This window comes from Mugil cephalus, chromosome 22 (genome assembly GCF_022458985.1).
Source record: "Mugil cephalus isolate CIBA_MC_2020 chromosome 22, CIBA_Mcephalus_1.1, whole genome shotgun sequence".
In the NCBI taxonomy this organism is placed as follows: domain Eukaryota; kingdom Metazoa; phylum Chordata; class Actinopteri; order Mugiliformes; family Mugilidae; genus Mugil; species Mugil cephalus.
This window is the reverse complement of record NC_061791.1, coordinates 16322523-16341319: the sequence shown is the minus strand read 5'-3', so window position 1 is coordinate 16341319 and position 18797 is coordinate 16322523. Positions and strand designations below refer to the sequence as shown.

At 46.3% G+C, this 18797-nt stretch overlaps 1 protein-coding gene across 15 annotated transcripts in view; it reads left to right on the top strand.

The window, feature by feature from the left end:
• Nucleotides 1–18797, top strand: part of nav3 (neuron navigator 3) — a 407174-nt gene that overhangs the window by 330889 nt on the left and 57488 nt on the right. For 13 of the 15 annotated variants that reach the window (XR_007111316.1, XM_047575822.1, XM_047575819.1 and 10 more), the window contains 3 exons: nucleotides 8989–9097; nucleotides 16385–16798; nucleotides 18605–18724. Coding sequence is in view for 14 of the 15 variants with exons in the window: in XM_047575822.1 (XP_047431778.1) it covers nucleotides 8989–9097; nucleotides 16385–16798; nucleotides 18605–18724 (643 nt within the window). In the remaining variant the exon portion in view is untranslated. Of the gene's footprint in view, nucleotides 1–1363; nucleotides 4390–8988; nucleotides 9098–16384; nucleotides 16799–18604; nucleotides 18725–18797 lie in introns of those variants that run through there. The other 2 variants (XM_047575826.1, XM_047575817.1) reach the window with 2 other exon arrangements.

Sequence of the window (18797 nt, the reverse complement as noted above, 5' to 3'; positions counted from 1 at the left end):
AGCCTCTGCATGGATGATATTTCCCTGTGTGGGCGTGTGAACGTATACGAGTATCTTCAAATTATCTGTAATATTGGTTATAAAATTTATTAAACATTTATTAAATGTTGACTGCGGTCTTGCTGCAGCGTGTTGCGTGTGAAAGGAATTAAAATAAGACAAGAACCCTAACCCTAACTTGAAACGGTGTTACATTATGGATTTGCTGTTCTTTCTTTAGCCTGCGCTAAAAATATGAGTCTGGTTACTTGGATTTCATTATTCAACTGGTAGTAAGGTAAAAAATACCTCTGCATGCAACTGGATAGTCCTACAACCAAATAGAGCCATTTAGATGTAAACTAATTCATCTCCGCTGCACTCAGACGAATGTACGACTGCATCACTCTAACTCCTCTGCCCATCACCACATAAGGCCCGGCCAAATGGTTTGATTGGTCCACCGCATCTTCACCGGGGCATAATCAGCTCCCAACGGTGGCGGCGGTGGTGGTTTTACACCACATAGAATTAGTTACTTCTTTGTAGTAGTTGTAAAAGGTGGCTGCTGGTTCTGCAGCGTAGAGAGTAGCTGCAGGATTAGAGCGTTTCGGAAGGCTGCCGCTGTGGCCAGCACAATGCAGTGGTGTCGTGTAGCTGCCGTGTGTGTGCGCTGATGTGAGTGTATTTTCGTTTTACGTGGGAGGTAGTGGGGGGGGGGGGGATCCCTGCTCTGCACCGGTTTCAAGTTGTGAAGGGAAAAGGTCAGCGCTGACAGCCGGACGCAGGGAGCATCTGTGGCTCCATGTTTATACCCCTGCAGGCTGCCGTCATCTGTTACAATCCCAGTGCTGCATCACCACCAGTCACCGTGACACGCTATTATCAGTACGTACACAGCGTTTATCATTTCCCGTCTCAGCACGGGGATCTGAGTGATATCTGAGCTGTGGAATGCCGCTGGAGTGCCGGGCTTCACTCAGGTCTCAGTTTTGTTGTCTGTTGCGGCACCCAACGATAAGGACCTCGCCTACCGGAAATTCAAGAAGTGTCCCCTGTGTGACTTTGTCAGCCAGTTGAATATTAGCTCGGCCAACCGTCTCTGTGATGGATCAGGCACCGTGAACTGTTACACTGCCGGTGATTTTGCATATGAATGTCTCCACAGACGAACCATTTCAGAATATAGTAAGAATTTGAATAGAATTTCATCACAGGACGTGAGCTCGGTCACCACTTTGGTACCTGATTAGTTGAAAGGTTACTCGTGCTACTCGCTTAGTTTTAATGATTTAAACAAATAAAAGACACAAGTTAAAGTTTTTCAGTTAAATAATCCATCTGTCTGAAGCACTTTTCTCCGTATACGTTTACAGTCCCGGTCCCATCATTGCAGGTTCAACCTCGCTTGTTTGCGTAGAGAAACAGCTGCAAACGTGTTCATTGTCCTTTAATTACAGCACAGTGTACATCTGTGCAGCTGGGCCTCTGCAGATGCGAGGGACATTTGACCAGTTTTGAAAAGAGTTTCTGACCACAAACTTCAATTCCCGACAAGGAGAAGGATGAGAGGTTAAACCAGGCAACACACCCATCTGAAACACAAACCGCTGGCACAGAGGAATATCATTGTTTCAATTTCATTTTACCAAAGTTCACTGAGAAAACCTTTTACGGTAAAGATCAGCGTATTGCCTAGAAATCAGGATTCACCTCTATGTAACACCTAAGGTTCATTAAGAGGCTTTTCAAACATTGATTTTGTTTGTGAGGATCCTTCCAAAGTTTCCACAACAGGTTAGGGTTGAACATTTTAGGAGAACAGGTCACTAGATTCATACGGTAAATATCTTGATTTGGAATCTCCCTACTTACAATAGTGGGCATAAATACATGGCAAACCCAATACAAACTAAGATGTCAAAATCAAAGCGAAGCCAGACGAACCATACAAAGCGCAGCCTGCACACAAACAACAGCGCGTGATTATAGGTCTGGGGATGTCGGCAGGCTGGCGGTGACATTCCAGACATTTTGCTTTCGGTCGAGGCTTTTCCCAAGCCCGTCATTTGCAGGGTAAAATTAGACTGCGGCACCGACCGTCCCCTTTGTTCGGGGTCCATTTCAAACACTCGCTTTTTTGTCGTCACACGTTTCATGGCCGGTTCGCGTCCTCCGCTCTTCTCGCTCTTCCCCCACGGAGGGACGGGAAGGAGTCTCCGGGTAGAAAAGCCAGATGAGCCGCGATCGCCGCAAGACAAGCCTCCTGTTTTTGTTACACAAGCCGTCTTAAGCCGTGTGAAGTGGCAATTTTCAGGGCAGCGCGACCAGATTTAGGGTCAGGGTCATTTGTCTTGCGCGGGATTAACACAGGGTTAACGATACTGGAATGAAACGCTGAAGGAACTGGAAAGAACAGTATAATTATCAAAATGTATGTATATTCACGTAAACTCTGTGTTCACAATTTGGTTTTTCTTAAACTCTGCACTTGAGCATTATTTCCAAAGTGCTTGTATTGATTTGTACCTGTCATGTCCGCTGACCTGGTTGGCTGAAGAGTGACATGAAGGAAAGTCACTCGCGGTGTGAACGCATGATCGTTTCTGTGGCAACCGCTTCCAGTGTGTACCTCGCAATCGGTAACCAGGATTAGAGAGTGTGCGGCGGACAGGTGTGACTAATAGAGACAGGGGTAATAACGCTCGCACTGATTGATGGGACGACGCCGGCTCTGTGGTCTCATTGTTGATCCACCGTAAGCCGCCGGCTCGCCGCTTGCTCCTCCGGATGGCGTTTAATTAAGTCGGAGCGGCTGCGGCAGGGGCTGCGAGCTTACAGGTGCACTGTCCAAACAACTCGCTGTCATAGTGCGAGATGGAGAGACGAGGCGAGGGGCGGGAAGGAGCTGAAAGGGACTGAACGTAAAGTGAGAGAATGAGAGGGATTAAGAGGAAGAGGGAGTGATGAAAACAGAAGGGAGCGGAGAGAGAGAAGGAGAGAGAGAGTGAGAGAGAGAGAGTACTGCAGGCTGCTCGCTGGAATGAGAGGCAGACCGAGAGCTATGTGAGCCCGCTCGCAGGCTTCACCGCCCGTTCATTCACCAAGAGAGTCAGAGGGGAGCGTGGCAGCGAGGTGGTAATTAAAGGAGAAGACAGAAGGTGGAGGGAGATAGATAGTGAGTGAATGGAAAGGGACTGTCACTTAATAGGAGGAACAGATAAGGAGTCGGCACCGGGGAGGGGGAAAGGAGGCGTGAGGCGCGGGAGATGTAGCGGCTCGTTCATCCACGCCCCTGACTGTGGTGAGGCAAGAGAACGGAGCCAAGAAGACGGGGAGACAGCATGCGGAGAGTGGACGGAGTGGAGGAAATAAGTGCTTGCGTTTGGCTCGGCGTCCGACCATGAGCATGGGCTGCCTCCAGGATGGATCTGGATTTCACCTGCATTCCTGAGAGGGAGCTTCTCTCTCCGCTCTTCGCCCCGCGCTTGCTTTCCACCCAGCCCACCGGAGCCCGGACTCCAGCCAGGAGGCGTGGGACGCGGGGACCCGTCTCCTCGCCTCCTCCGTTCTCCGGTTCCTCCTTCCCTCCATCTGTTCTCTCAGCGGTGCCGCGGCCAGGATGTGAGGCAGGTACATCCACTTGCACGCGCAGTTTCAGTCACTGAGCCGTCGGTGGTGAAGTGGTAAAAAAAAAAAAAAAAAAAGAAGAAATAAATAAAGGGAGGGGAGCAGACATGAAGAGAGGAGCGGAGTTCTCGGTGTATCAGGGAGGCAGCCCGGCCCGGCGGCCTCCCCAGCCACTCCCCGACAACCTCAACCTGCGGATCAAGCAGCGCTCCCTCACTAACCTGACCCTGGTCAGCGACGGCGAGCAACGGGTGTACTCCTTCGAGCTGGATGAGCCGCCGCCTCGCCTCTCCCAGCCTCAGAACTCGTCGTTGTACTCATCTCCGACCCAGCGGGCGGGCGGCAGCCTGCAGGGAAGCCCCAGGAAGGAGCCCGTTTCGAGGAGCGGCGGCGCCAGGGGAACCAGGGCCAGGTCCCTGTCGCTCTCCCTCACGAAGGTGCTCTCTCAGTCCGAGCATTCGCTCATCCCGGTCCCGTGGCGGTGCACCGCCGCAGGCGGGCGGCCGCAGAGGGCGTCCTACAGCGGCCACCCGAGGACCGAGCCGCAGCGGAGGTCCAGGGAGGTGGCGGGAGCGGACGAAGAGGGACGCGGCGCGGAGGAGGCAGCGGCGGGGAGGGGAGGCGGGAAGCAGGGGAGCAAGGAGAAAGACAGCGGGTACTGGGCGGAGGAGGAGGTTTCCGAGGGAGGTCCTCGCGAGGGGACGGCTCAGCTGGATAAGGAGGTGATCCTCACCATGCTGGGCGACCTGGAGCAGGTGCTGCACGCGCAACCTCGCCCGCGTAAGTCAACACGCAGTCCCAGCGAGTCTGGATGTGACGCATAGGCGTCAGATGTCCCGCGCACAATTTCGCAATTTGCATCCCTCTGACGTGAGAGGATTAGCACGACAATGATACAAATTGGAAAGTTTAAAAGAAATATGTTAATGTTAAAGACTTGGCTTAAAGTATCAAACTTGAGCGCAGTCTGCAAATGGTGGGAGCAGAAAATACCTTGAGTAAGCTGGTTATTTTCTTAATCCTCGTGATGGGGAAACGTAATTCTCCCTGCACACTATTAGCATTTTAAGACACTATTTAAAGGAAATTCGTGAGAAGTAGATGCGGCCTCTTTCATTAGTACACACACACACACACACACACACACACACACAGGTGCTGTTAACGCACCTTCATCCATTACAAGCAGCAGCGACACACTCAGAAAAACGATGACTCTTACAAGCGCACTTCTGTTTTGTCGGAATCTGCTGTGTGTATTGCACGCATAAGATTTGTGTGAGGAGTCTGGTAACGTCCAGCATAAGAGATCTCATGGTTTGCATGTGTTTGTTTTGGACTTGTCGTGTACATGCCACAGGAGTGATTAGTATAGGGTGCAGATGTAAAGTCACAGCGCAGTAAAAGCTTTAGCAGCGAGCAGATTTTTGCTGATTTCCGTGTAGCGGGTCGAGGCGTGATGCAGCATTAAACAGAAACACGCTGCCGCACAGGTAATGGAAAATCAACACCTCCACTTCCAGCCCGTGAGTCACGTGGCCGATGTGATCAATAGCTCATTATTGCACCTTTTGCCGCGCGTCCGCGTTCATGTTTTCGCGTCTATCCGCGTGCCAGATAATCTGTTCAGATATTTTTGAAGAAGCCGGACGTCGGGAGCGCTCGGCCTCGGGGAGGGGGAGCGGCCGTCGACGAATGTGTATCAACAGGCTCCCTGCTGCAGGAAACACATTCAGCAACAGGGCCGACACGTTGCATGCGTCTGTTCCTGCGTCTGTCTGTGAGAGAGCCAAGCTTCATTTAGGGGAGATTTGCAACACATTGCTGCAACAAGGACGCAGCCGCGGTTGCGTCCAGATGTGTGCGTTTTCCGCGGGTTGGCGCGCACGGCCAGCGCGTCTGTGTTGTTGGTGATTAGACGACTTGGATGGCACCCTGATAGTATTCAGCTGCAGCAAGGGGCAACAGTATCATCTCAACATGCATTATTAAAGCGGAGAGGGAGAGAGGGAAGCGAGCGCCGGACTGGTACAGTAGGCGCGTGGGTGTGTGTGAATAAATGCACCGGTCCTAAATGGCAGCCATTTGCATCATGTTGTGTCAACTCCGTTTTAAGCAGCCTTTGCTCCACGCGCCCACCTTCCCTCTTCCTGTGCCCTCTCCGACCCCACCCCGCCCCTCACACACACGCACACACACACGCTGGCCCGGGCTCAGTTTGGCTGCTCCCCGTCCTCACCGAGCCAAGCTCTGGACATCAGCCCGCACCCGAACGAAAGCTTTGTGGCTTCTCACCTCTCTGAAGTGTTTGGATGCCGTAATGGAAACTGCAGCTGGAAATGCGCACATGTTCGGCCCACTCTTCCTGATCCCCCGAATGGTGCTGATCTGGTGAAAGACTGATTGTGCGAGCTCTCTAAGGGGCCCCCCCGCCTGCCACATTTCTGCACAATCTCAATTACATGTCATGTGCATGATTCTCGCAAGCTGCTGAGTATGAGAAAGGCCCTTATATTGCCAGTCTGGCCTTAACTATTGGTGTGAAACATTTTTTTTTTAAATAATGCCCATTATCTTTCTTTGAATGCTAACATTAGTTATCTTAGCAGGGCAGGGCGTCCAGCTCCGTTGTTTGAGATAAACTCTTGCGAGGATTTTTTTTCCCTCGGGGCCCAATAGACCCGAGAATCACCTCTCTTCACACACACATAAAAAACATAGATGCACAGGCACACCTTCAGCTTCTTCTCAGTGTTGTCCGTTCATGACCGGGGCTCCGTGTCAGAGCTCCTCATGTCACTGTAATGGGATCGTAATTGGATCTTTCTCGAAGGGGCCCTGGTGAGAGATGGGCAGACACAAGAAAAGGGAAAATCACAGCGAGAGCGAGAGAAACTGTGGCGGTGCTTTGAGTTTGTGCTACCACCACCATTAAAGTGCTGCGTTTCCCATCTTTGGGGAGCCACACCCGCTGATTACTCAGGTGTCTTCTTCTTTCCTGTTGAGTTTTAGCGCAAGGTCACACGTATCATGCATTTTTCAGAAGCCACAGAGCGAACGTTCACACGGGGTCAGAGGTTAAAGACTACACTGACCTCACCTCACCTTCAGTCTGTGAGATGAGATGACCTCAATTATCCCAGGCTGCCCTGCTCACTGTGGGGTGATCGCTCAGTGCAGTGTAGTATAATTGTGGCCAAGTCTTAACTTCACGTTGTGAAGGAAGGAGAAAAAACGGAAACTATTTGAATATAGACGTTATAATTTTAATGCGACTTAGACAATGTTTTCGTGCTCAGTCTTGTGATTGGTGACACCTGACCTTTCCGCTGCCGTTGCTTGACACATTATTACAGACTTATTACTGAAGTTTTAAAGAATTTCAAACTGAAAACACTGAACTGTGGTAAATGAAAACCAGTTCTATTTATGATACTACAGCGTTCAGTGGCAACCCAAACTGACGGTGCTTCCCCTCCAGGTCAGTTTTATTTGGGGCCGGTGTGAACACAGCCACCTCACTCCACTCTGGAACACATTAACATGGCTGAGACCAATTAGACAGGGTGGTTAGAGAGCCCACATGCAAGTTTCTACCCAGAGCAATTCATCTACAGTGAGAACACGCGTTAACTGACATGACTACCTAACACAGCTACTGGACTGAACATGCTACTCATGCGAGTGTTCACACGCTTTGCCGATGCTCCATTTTTATTTTGATTATCTCCTGATTTTATGAAATCCAAATTTCCTGCATAATTAGGACCAGTTAGTTACAAGCACATTGCACAGAGGACATGGCAGGACTTGTAAACCAAAACAGTTGAATGCGACATTCTAAGATAACGTATTACTCCCTGCACATGCATTTTCAGACCTTTTTAACAAGCTCTCTCTACAAGGCCGACACAGCCTCGACACCTCCAACTATAAATATAATAATGTCAACAAATCAATATTAACCCTTAAAATGATGATATGATACTAAAATGAGGAAGAAGTGAAGCTTTGGGAGTAAATGCAGTAGCACCAACAGCGTGGCAATCCTCCGCATCTCACATGGTAAACCAAAAAGTGAAATAACTGCGCACTGCCACACAGCATAAATCAAAGACTGGTGTCTTGTCTGTGTGCAAGATCAGCTGCATACTGACAGCTTCCTGGTAGCTTGTTAAAATCAAATCACCTACTCAGTGTGGAGGTGAAAAGATGGGATCTGTAGAAATGCTAAAGAACAGACAAAAAAAAAACGCATTGCTCCATCCTGCAGAGCATACTGGTTTTATTCAAATCTGCGTACGTCATTGTTGCGAGAAAGTTTATCCAGATGCCTCGAGGTCGAGTCTGAAATGGATATTTATGCAGTAATCCAGGGAAACTGGCTTAGCGTTTATGCTTATTTTCACAACGGTTCTGCTTCACATTGTGGCAGATAAACATCCCTCCCCCTGGCTGCACCACAGTAGTCCCTCATTTGCCCCATTCATTGTAATCACAGTAACTCGCTGTCAGTACGCCTGCTCGCCTTACCCTCACGCTGCATTGTGTGGACATCCGCTGGCTCGCTCGTCTCTGCTGTGGATACGGCTTTCCCCTAAAAGCACCTTGAAACCAGAGAGTAGTGTGACCGCCAACCATTCTGTCTCATGCCACTTGTTAATTACCCATTCTGTGATTGCTGCCTGCAGATACGAGCTAGCTTGACAAGCTAAGGGGGAGGCTTAATTGGAGAAGACAGGCGGATACTTTGTTGTGCGCCCACTACTCGCAGTTCTGAACCGCTTCCCACCCCGTGCCTATTAGCAGCACTCCTTCCGAGTAGGCCAAATGCTTCAGTCAAACAATTTCTTCCTCTGTAAACCGTGCACCATCATCGTGACATGCCAGAGCACATAAAACACATCAAGTTCTTCCTCAGCTGTTCTAGGACGTAGGTTTTTCCACAGAAGAACAGTTGCTCTGACAGAATTCACTTTTGCAACGGCTGTGGCTCAAGCTAGCTGACATATCGCATTGGTGTCGTGGCCTGGCATCTCCGCGTCACCCCGAAGGGAAAATGTCAATACTGTGTAAAACAATATCTCCACTCTTTCAAATAAAAAAAGTACATGTAGTGCAGCCTGACAGGGTGATTTATGGTACGTGGTTCCAAATTGTCAGCGAGGGCTTTAGGGACGTCCACCCATGCTTCCTGTCTCTGCGATCGGTCACGATTCTGTTCCCCCTACCGAGATGTTCGGCGACGTCCACCGAAATGTTGCACGTCAGATGTCCTCCTCATGAGTTCTTGAACTGTGTGTAGCCTTTGTGGGTGCGGGTGAGTTGTGTGTTCAAGTCCAAACGTCTCAGTAAATCGTATAAAATGTGCTTCTGCAGGAGAGGACCCCGAGGCGAGACGTATGAGGACAGTGAAAAACATCGCTGACCTGAGGCAGAACCTGGAAGAAACCATGTCCAGTCTGCGGGTGGGACACATCAGCCACAGGTAGGCAACTGCTGCACAACCTTGTTTTTGGCAAATTGGAGAAAAAAAAAAATCACAATTGACGGGGATAACAACAGACGGATTTTAGTTTTTGAGATCGGGCAGCGTGATCGTCACTGAGTTGTAACATGCTATTAAAAGTTGAGGAAACCGGCTTGGTTGCCAGATTTCAGACAAACACTCACTGTGGCCACCTAGCTCACTTCATTTGGACTGATTACATCACGTTCTTTAATTGTCAACAAGGTAAGAACATAAAATAAAGCCAATTTGTTAAATTTTCTCAATGGGAAAAAACACCGCCGCTGAACGGCTCACATCAAAACCGCTGACCCTATTATTTCCTATGCAATAAACTCCAGCATGGTGGAAGCCTCTAGCAGAGGTGTGGGCAAACTTTTTGGCTCTTTCGAAATTACTAGTTGTTGGGCTGGAGAAATATCCTAAGCAATACAAGCCATAAATCCCAAGATTGCAGAAGATCATGGCAAAGAATATATTGCTTGGCGAGACATGCAGAACCTTAAACTTTTAAATCATCCACGATTTTAAATTTCTTCCCGTACCTCGATGTGTTAGACTGTTGTTCGGCGGTGGCTGCACCAATGTGTTATTGTCTAGAATCAGATCATCCAGCTGCACAGTGATAATGTTGAGGGTCCAACAAGATAAGATTTAAATGATGCTAAAACACTTTACATATTGACATTGCCTCCATTGTCAGTATGAAATTCCCAGCTTTAAAGTGAAGGCAGTGCTATTGAGCTGAGCCTTGTGCCATTGTGACCCAGAAAACTCACAAGTAAAATGTGGGGTTGCCTCTAATTGTAAGAAGGGAATATAAATATTTATATATTTGTATGTAGTATCATGGCGTATTACTTGCAGCCAGGATTTTATTATTCCATCCAAGAGCAACAGCCCATTTCAGTGGCTGTTCTGATAGCGGTGTAATGCATGGCACGACTGCACAACAGAAAATAACCAGAAAGAATAAAAAAAAAAAGGTTTGTGTCTCAGCCACTATTTTCTAAGTTAGTTTCCTTGTGCATACATGTCCTTGGCAGCGCCGACGCCGGCGTCTCTGACTCACCTTGTGCAGTTTATAAGACGGATCCAGAAGGGAGATACGTCTCCACCTATTAACAGCGTTCCCTCCATTACCATCCTCTCCTCCATGTTCCCCGGGTTTAATTAACAGCAGCCGTCACCTTCCTCACCGGCTGGCACGCATGTAATGGCGTTCAGGATTTGATGGACAACCAACATCTTAAAAGACTGTCCCATCTGTGAGCCATGGGCAACACAGAGAATCTAACAACGTAAAGAGAAAATACAGCAACTCTGGCGAAAACTAAATGATCACCATTGGTTTATGTCAGCTTCCAGGGCATTGGTCCCCTGCTCATCTCTTCGCTTCTCCCTCAGTCTATTATTTTGTGCGTTTTGCCCCATTTACACAGGAGAATGGTGGCCAGGGTGGCGACAGCCATGACAGATGGCAGTCCGTCTGTGTGTGTGTGTGTGTGTGCGCATGTGTGTGTTTGTTTTCCACTTCTTTATTCCTCAGAGGAGTCTCAGCCAAGTACAATCGATACGCTGCCGTTGTCTCACCACCACATTTAATCCAGTGGGACTCGTGGCGTAGGGGTGCGAGGTGTTTGATTGGTCTAAGGACGCACGTGTCAGCATGAAGTATGTGCCAAATGCATCATCATACCTCTACATTAGCGAGGTGTAGGGTTATCTGCTAGAGCTGCGGAACAGCATAGCAGTGAGCGCTGCTTTAAGGTGGCACAAAGGAAACGGCGTATGGGCCACTGCGCGGTTTTCAACAAGAGATTCGATGAAAAGGCATAAGACAAAGATAAGTCAGCTAATCAGTGTGCGCCCGAGTCAGACGTGTTCATATTCTGAATGTAAGGAGAACACTGGCGTATGAATACCACTTCTGCCCATTAAAAAAAAACAAAAAAAACCTGGCCAGACCAATCTAATCTCTACTGGATAAGAAATAGGTATAATCACCATGAAGCTCTGAAGCTCCTTAGGTAATTAATCATTGTTACGCTCGAGCAGACAACATGACTGTCATATCCATCACTGTGTCCTCTCTGCTTTTGATTCTCCTTTCACACCTGTTTGAACGCCGTCCACACATAACTGCATGATCTTACAACTAGTGTCACTCATCAATACGTAACATTGCCATCTCACCTCGGTTTTATCTCTCATAACTGCACGAATGCAGAAGACACATTTTTACTTGTCAGAGATGGAACAAGCCAATTCAATGAATGAATGAGTAGTGGGTGTTCTGGGTGGGAGCCTTGTGCATCCAAGAATGATTGTGGCAAGCTGTGCCATAGCATTGTTTCACCCTTGTTAAAGCGTGGCTTTCAAGATTATCCACTATCATTGTAAGATTTTACCCTAGGCAGGATCAGATTTACCAAGAAGTCGCATTTAGAGCTATAGATTTAGACAGTGATGCTGTTTCCATTCATTAGTTTCCTATTTTAGAGAGCTTGTATGGCATTGTCAGGAATTTATGTTGGATCAGAATAATTTCATATGTCAACAACAAGAATAATAACATTTTATGAAATGTTAGTTTCCAGTCTTATGGGGAACTTCTGTAACATTTTGATGCTGTTTCTCATCAACTCGCATGACGTGGAATACATTCAAGACAAATGCTTTTACCCATCTGTGTTATGAGTGTGCTGTAATATGACGAAATATCCAGCTGTTCTTCATTCAACAGCCCCAAACGTCAAATATTATAATTAAATTTAACTACAGTTTGTATGCGTGCTCTGCCCTTAGAAAACCAATTATGTTTGCTCGGCTTAAAGGTGCAGACGCGCCATCCCTACATCAAAGAATTACTGGCAACAAAGGCCAAGTGTGACATCGCTTCATGTTGCATGTGTCTGTTCCAAAAAGTTGCACTTAAACGAAATGCAAAGACTGCAGCCAATAGGCCAGCTAACACATTTCTTCTGGAGCCGGACACTTCTGGGTCCTGTTGCCTTTATGTGGCAGTCCTAGTATTTTTAGACCAGTTTTTACCATGATATTCTTTGCCTGTATTCCTCTTCTTCGAGATTTTTCACTACAGTCTCTGGAAATAACCACAGTGACATGCAGCTAATGGCAGCTCATCTTACCTAAAAGTATTGACCCAGTTGACAAAGCTCTTCTAGAAGTATTTCTCGTGCTAAGCTTTAGTTTCACCCGCCCTGAAACAATTTCCTTTGTTCATTGAACTGACCTTGCTTCTTTTTTTTTTGAGAAGCTCGATTTGCTCACAGATCCAGCTGTGTTGTGGCCACAATAGACAATTTATATTGATCAAAAAACCATTTCATTTCTCGCCACAGTTTTTCTTTCTATCTCTGCGACACAAAATGATATTGATTGACACTCATTGAGGGAAAAAAATAGAACGTGTGACGACATGCTGTGATGTTCAAGGAGAAACCTAACACAGCAAACACAAAGGAGATATATCCTCTTTGTGTTCCCCCACCCACTCACACCTTAGGAATCATTGGGTGGTCCCATGGGTGTTCAGCAAACACCAGATGACATTTTGAACGTAATAGCTTCTCCACGTTGGGTTTGCTTATTCTGTGTTTACACTCTCAGAATATAGAAAACAGGACAGGCTAAATTATTCATTGCTTTGGAATTGAGGAGATAGCTGTTAGTTCGGTTTGAATGCATGTACAGGATTCCAAAGCAGGCGTACATTAGTACACCAAACAGTCTGCAATGATTGCAGCCCTACTGTAATGAGGGGTCACAGCCCTTTCAGTCCCTGACAGCGTTCTTGTGAGAGTAGTCAGACTGAGAGGAAAATTGACATCATTCAGCCAGATGAAATAATATGAGCCACTTCTGGAGAAGATGGGTTTTCAGTGTTTGATAGAAGATGAAAAGTGACTTGGCCTTGGGGACCAGAGTGTGAACTGTGGTTGTGTTGGCATTGAGGTGGGGATCCTTTTCAGGGTACAGATCTGCACTTTAACCAACCTCTCTCAACTGCTCTCTGTCTGGTCGGGTATAACATCTGCCAGCCCTGGTGCCAGCCTCACTCCTACGAACGCGCTCACTTATGAACGGTTCAGCAGACAGATTCACACACACTCGAAAATGTTAGATCACGTGGCAGTATTTTGTGCCTGCAAAAGCTGGAGAGCAGTAACCATGCGGCGAGTCCGATGTAAAATATCTCAATACTGAAAGCCTGAAGAAATACATTAACTACATTATCTGAATGTCTCAGCACGACTTTAATTTAGTTTGTGGATTTACTAAGCAGCAGATTTTACATCCTAATGATGTTTGTTCAGTATTTACATAAATCCAGATCAGGAAACCACACAACAAATAAAACTTGATAAAGGACATTTAAATTGACATCATGCCAAATGTGGCTAAATAGGTCCACGTCATCATTTAGAATGTACACACTAATGGCAGACGGTATGTATGGTGCACTGTAAATCCCCTATCTCCAACAATTAGACAAATTAAAATAATCACACTTAAAATATTCATTTTTTGACAATGGTTATAACTACTCCTCACATTGTCGAAGCTATAGTTAGGGCTAGGGCTAGGGCTAGGGTTAGGGTGAGTCTGCACAAAATTTATTGTATAACTGTAACTTTAGTATGTATAGTTGTAATCTCCTCTGTTGCATAATTAGCCACTAAAAATAACGACCATACATTGATCAATGTATGGTCGAAAACCAACTTTAGGAAAATCTTCCTAGGGGATCCAAAAAAGTCATGAACAGAGTGTTCAATGCCATCAATCTGCAAATGCATTGTGTATGTTGTCAGATTATTGAAACTGAGAAGCTTCATCAGTTTTAATATCATCAATGCCATCAATTTCATCACTTTATTTATTTGCTGGTGTTAGGGTTAGACCTTTGCTGTTGAAGCTATCGTACTGAGGAGTAGAATCGTATCCATATCAACTCTATTAGAGGACTGATCTTGAACAGCAGTAGTTTAATGTAGTGGCTAATATTGTACATGACATTTGCGTCTTTGAATTGTAGAAACATTTTTACCCGTATCTCCGAATTAACTAGCCAAGACCCACATGTAGATATTGGGCTCGGAGCTCATTAGCAGCAGCGAGAGAAGATTCCAGTGTATTTATATCTGGCATTGCTCAGCAATAAGCAGTTCCCTGCTGTCAACATGGATTCTTCTCCCGCTGAGCTCTTGGCTAAGCACAAAATAGTCTACATCAGGATTATTTTTGGTTGTAGTTGTGCTTTATGCGTGATATTGTCTGTGGAAAGCAAACATTCTCCAAAAAGCACCCAGTTTTTATGGGAAATGTCTTTATTTATGAGAGCCTACCAATGATTTATGGTAATTTTACATCATGGCACGTCTCAAGCTGCATATTAATGTTGTGTTATTGCCGAGCGCGGGGCTTCATGTGTGGTGAGTTGGATGTGTAAAATATCTCAGCACTTTCCCTGTACTTGTCATTCAGGCATATTCTTGCTTTCCACGCTTATTTATCTCAACACCTACACACACACCCAGTCTCCCTGCGTTTATCTGTCTTTCTCTCTGCTGCCTGGAGATAAAGATAAGCTGATTTAGCAAGCTGCATTGTGTATGAGCGGTTAAATGATTTTGATTTCTATACCGTGGCAAATTGATTTCCGTATTTGGCTGTGATTGCATGTAAGATAAGCCATAAGCATGTGCCGTCGTGTGTGTGTGTGTGTGAGTTTTTTTTTTTGTTTTTTTTTTTAGATTTTTTTTTTTTTTTTTTTTTTAGATTTTTTAAGGTCTGACCTCAAGAAGTGTTGACAGAGATATGTTATGAGTACGGCTGGCATCGCTGTCCTTCTCGGGTTGGCACTCGGCCTCCCAGGGGTGCAGCGCTGTGTCCTCCTTTCTCACCAAACGCAACACAAGGCTCTTCTCACACCTCTCTCTCTGCTGCGTGTGAGACGCCGCTGTAAGATGTCACTGCTTTTGTCACCTTTTGCCGACCGGTATACCGAGGCAGGCATCCAAAGGCCTGTCCTCCCACGTATCCGGCTTCCTCCAGGAGAATTATATACGTGCATTCGTACTGATCGGGCCATATATATCTGTGCATTACTAAACAAACAACACAATCATATGTCCTAAAAACAAATCTCAAGATAGCCTGTGTTTAAAATCGCATTATCATCTGTGCCGACGTGCACATGAGAATCCCTAATCCTGCCTGCACCTGCGCTGTACGTGTCAGTTCTGAATCCATAGCATTACATATGTAAATCACAGGGACATTTGTGGCTGAGGTTCACGTTGTTTGAATGCAGTGCACTCTTTTTCCCAGCAGAGAGAGCTCAAGCGAGGTATCAGTGACTGCTGGCGTGCTCCGTCCTCTGCGTCCAGATAAGATGCAAAGGCTCGGCGTGCAGCCGGTCATGAGTGTCTTCTTTCTGTCCAGCTCATTCACCATGCTCGTTGAGGTTCTTGTACAATAGTACATTAACTCTAGTGATGGGAAACTAGTAAGAAATCCAGAATGGAAAGGCAATTAAAAAAAAAAACTCTTAAGTGGTATTAGAAAGATGATTTAAACTGTGGATGCTGTCAAATAATTATTTCATATGAGCCTCTGTAAATTTCAAACTTTAACAGACTGAAAAAGAAATAAATAAATCGTGTTATTGGCTTCTACATGTTTTAGTTTTTTTGTACATGTAATACTTGAGAGGTTCCCTCCAACCTCGCTGACGCACCTGACTGAGATTTTATTTTGCGTGACATCTCAGAGGTTTATCTGAAATTCAGTGGATAGTTGGGCGCACGCGTAGCTGTCTTCTGCTTTCCGCTTCCGTCTCCGTTTGATGTGCGTCGATGGTCTGACACCGCGCTCTCGTGGGAGCCTTCGCTTTCTTCTCCTTCGGTTCAAGTTAACACACTGGAAGAAACAGCACTTTAGGAAGGTCTCGCGCGCACGCTGGGTGATGTCAGGAGAAGCGGCGTTTGATATGAAGGGATTGACTGATCTTTTCACCTGAATGATTTGCCCTTAGCACAGGAATGCGCTTGATATCATTTCTTCACTGTTCTAGGCTTGTTATTTCGTCCGGGCATTTTTTTTTTCAAGAGCCTAAACCCTGAAGAGTGAGGGGAGTTGAGAATATTTTTAACGCTAATAAGAAAGACTCTGTGATGTGTCTTCTCACAGTCAGGATAAATCACCTTGTTCTCTCCTTCTACACTTTTCTCTCCGCAGTACGCTAGAAACGACCTTCGACACCACGGTAACCACCGAGGTCAATGGGCGGGGTCTGCCAGCCCTCGCCGCGCGCTCTTCCCCCATGTCCTGGCGTCTGGGCCAGTCGCAAACCCCACGTCTCCAGGCGGGCGACGCCCCCTCAATGCCCAGCAGCTACGCTGCGCCCAGGGCGAGCACAGCGGGCGCTGGCACCACCACGGGGCGCTACAGCGGGCACCCGGACCCCTCCAGGTTTGTGTACAGCGCCCCCCTGAGGCGAGCGGCAGCAGCGGCAGCAGGGGCGAAGGGGGCGGAGCAGGGAGAGAAGGGAGATGGAGGGCTGGAAGGAGGGAAGCAGATGGAGGTGGCAGGGTACATGAGTGATGGGGACGTCCTAGGGAAGAACAGCAGGATGGATGTGATCACCAGCGGGTAGGATGAGCGCGTCGGCTCCCTCTGACACACTGAATACTTTGAGAGTACCTGCCTTAAATGCCCAGAAGATAATGTTTTGACCATGTGAATCACAGGAACATTAACATTTGTACTAGAGATGTAATAGTAGCAGGTTCCTTTCCTGTTCAGCATGATGTACAAAGCTGCATGTCAAGCATTCAGACACAGTGTGAATATCTACTGCAGAACTCACAAAACAATTAGTGGTTAATTCCTTCTAAGTCAGGGAAGTGAGTTTTACAGGTTAGACACTGATACCGCTCTTATTAAGTTACAGCCAGAATGAAAATAGGAGGAAACAACTAGCCTGGCTCTGCCTGAAGGTGCAGTAGAGACGGCTGTTTCTTTCTTCTGTGTGCCTGGCAGCCTCGACGTGACGACATCACATAGGGAGTCGCAGCTTTCAGCCATGAAACAATCAATGAAACAACCTCGTAGAATAATATTTTACAGGGGTTTCTTCTGTGTTAATCAATTTAACAGGAAATAAAATGTTTATAAGTGAGCTGCAGTAGAATAGAAAACCTTTATTTGTCCCACAGTTGGGAAATCAGTCATTTTTTTAGGTTTTTCTGAAAACAAAAAAACTGAACCAAATATTGAATATATAATAACCACAAATTTGGCAAAACAATGACTTTAGTCCATTGTTTCTATATGCTAATCTAGGCTAACTGGCTGCTGGATGTCGTCTTGTATGTTCTGTGTAGACATAAAGGAAGTATCAGTAGTTTCATCCAGAAAACATTTGAGTCTCCAAACCAGTGTTTTAAATATTGGTGTTAATAATATTGTGTAAAGATTAAGTGAAATGGTCATTAAATCCAAAATGTATGAGAATATACTCACATGGCATAAATCGAGCCTACCAATTTCTTTAAAGCAGAGTAAACCAAATGACATGACGCACATACCATAGAATATACGAAATAACATTTCCATTCACTGTTGTACTGCATTCACTTCACTTCAGTGCAAAAGCATCATAAACTTCATGGTTAGCTGTGTATTCATGCTGTCACCAAGGCCTCACTTATCTTCCCCTGTATACTCATACAAATAGCCTCCTGACATCCACCAAGGCTTTTTATTTTATTATTTATTTTACGTGTTGAATGGGAAGGTTCAAATAATACATTCACATGAACCTCAAGGACACTGAGCACACTGACAGATTACCTGAATGGGGAAAGATAAGTCGGTGACTTCCACAAAACACCACAACGGCGTGCACGCAGGCTTATGACCTTCATTCACTCAGCAGCTATAAATGCCTTGAGCAAACGGGAAACGTGTTGAAATAAAACTCTTCACATTCCACACACACTTGGCTGAGTGCACACTTGCACTTGGCATCCCTGAGATTTCCCAAAAGGGGAATCTGTAAAGGGGAAGTTAAGCTAGGAGTGGCGGAGTAAAGCATCTGTAGGATTAAAGAGAAAATGTAGCAACATGTTGGGAGGGAAAGGTGATTAGCTGAATTATTAGCCTAATTAACTCTAAGCTAATGGTCCCCGTGTCCCATCAGCCGTGTCTGATTGCTATCAGGCAGTAACCTCAAATCCTTCCATTTGCTCGCTGCCGCACATGCACACCCACCAATACACTTGAACTTAAACAAAATGCAGTCAGCTCATTATTCAGATAATCCATTATTCAGTTCCAGCGCAGCTGAAATATTCTATTGAGTGTTGGTTGTTGAAAAGTGTGAAATATTGAATCACCTTTTATGCCAAACTGAGATTGGACGTCTACTTCATCTAATTAATTCTCCTCTCACAGATACCTTACAGACGGCGGCCTCCATCTGTATGCACGAAACGCAGGCCGGGCCTCAGATGTGGCTTCTTCCCGAGAACTATCCCAGAGAGGAAGCAAAGAGATTCAGGGTGACATAGACAGGTAAGGATGGAGACCGTCAGTGCTGCTTGTTTTGCCGATGCCTCTTTGATTCTCCTGCCTGCGGCACCCGGGT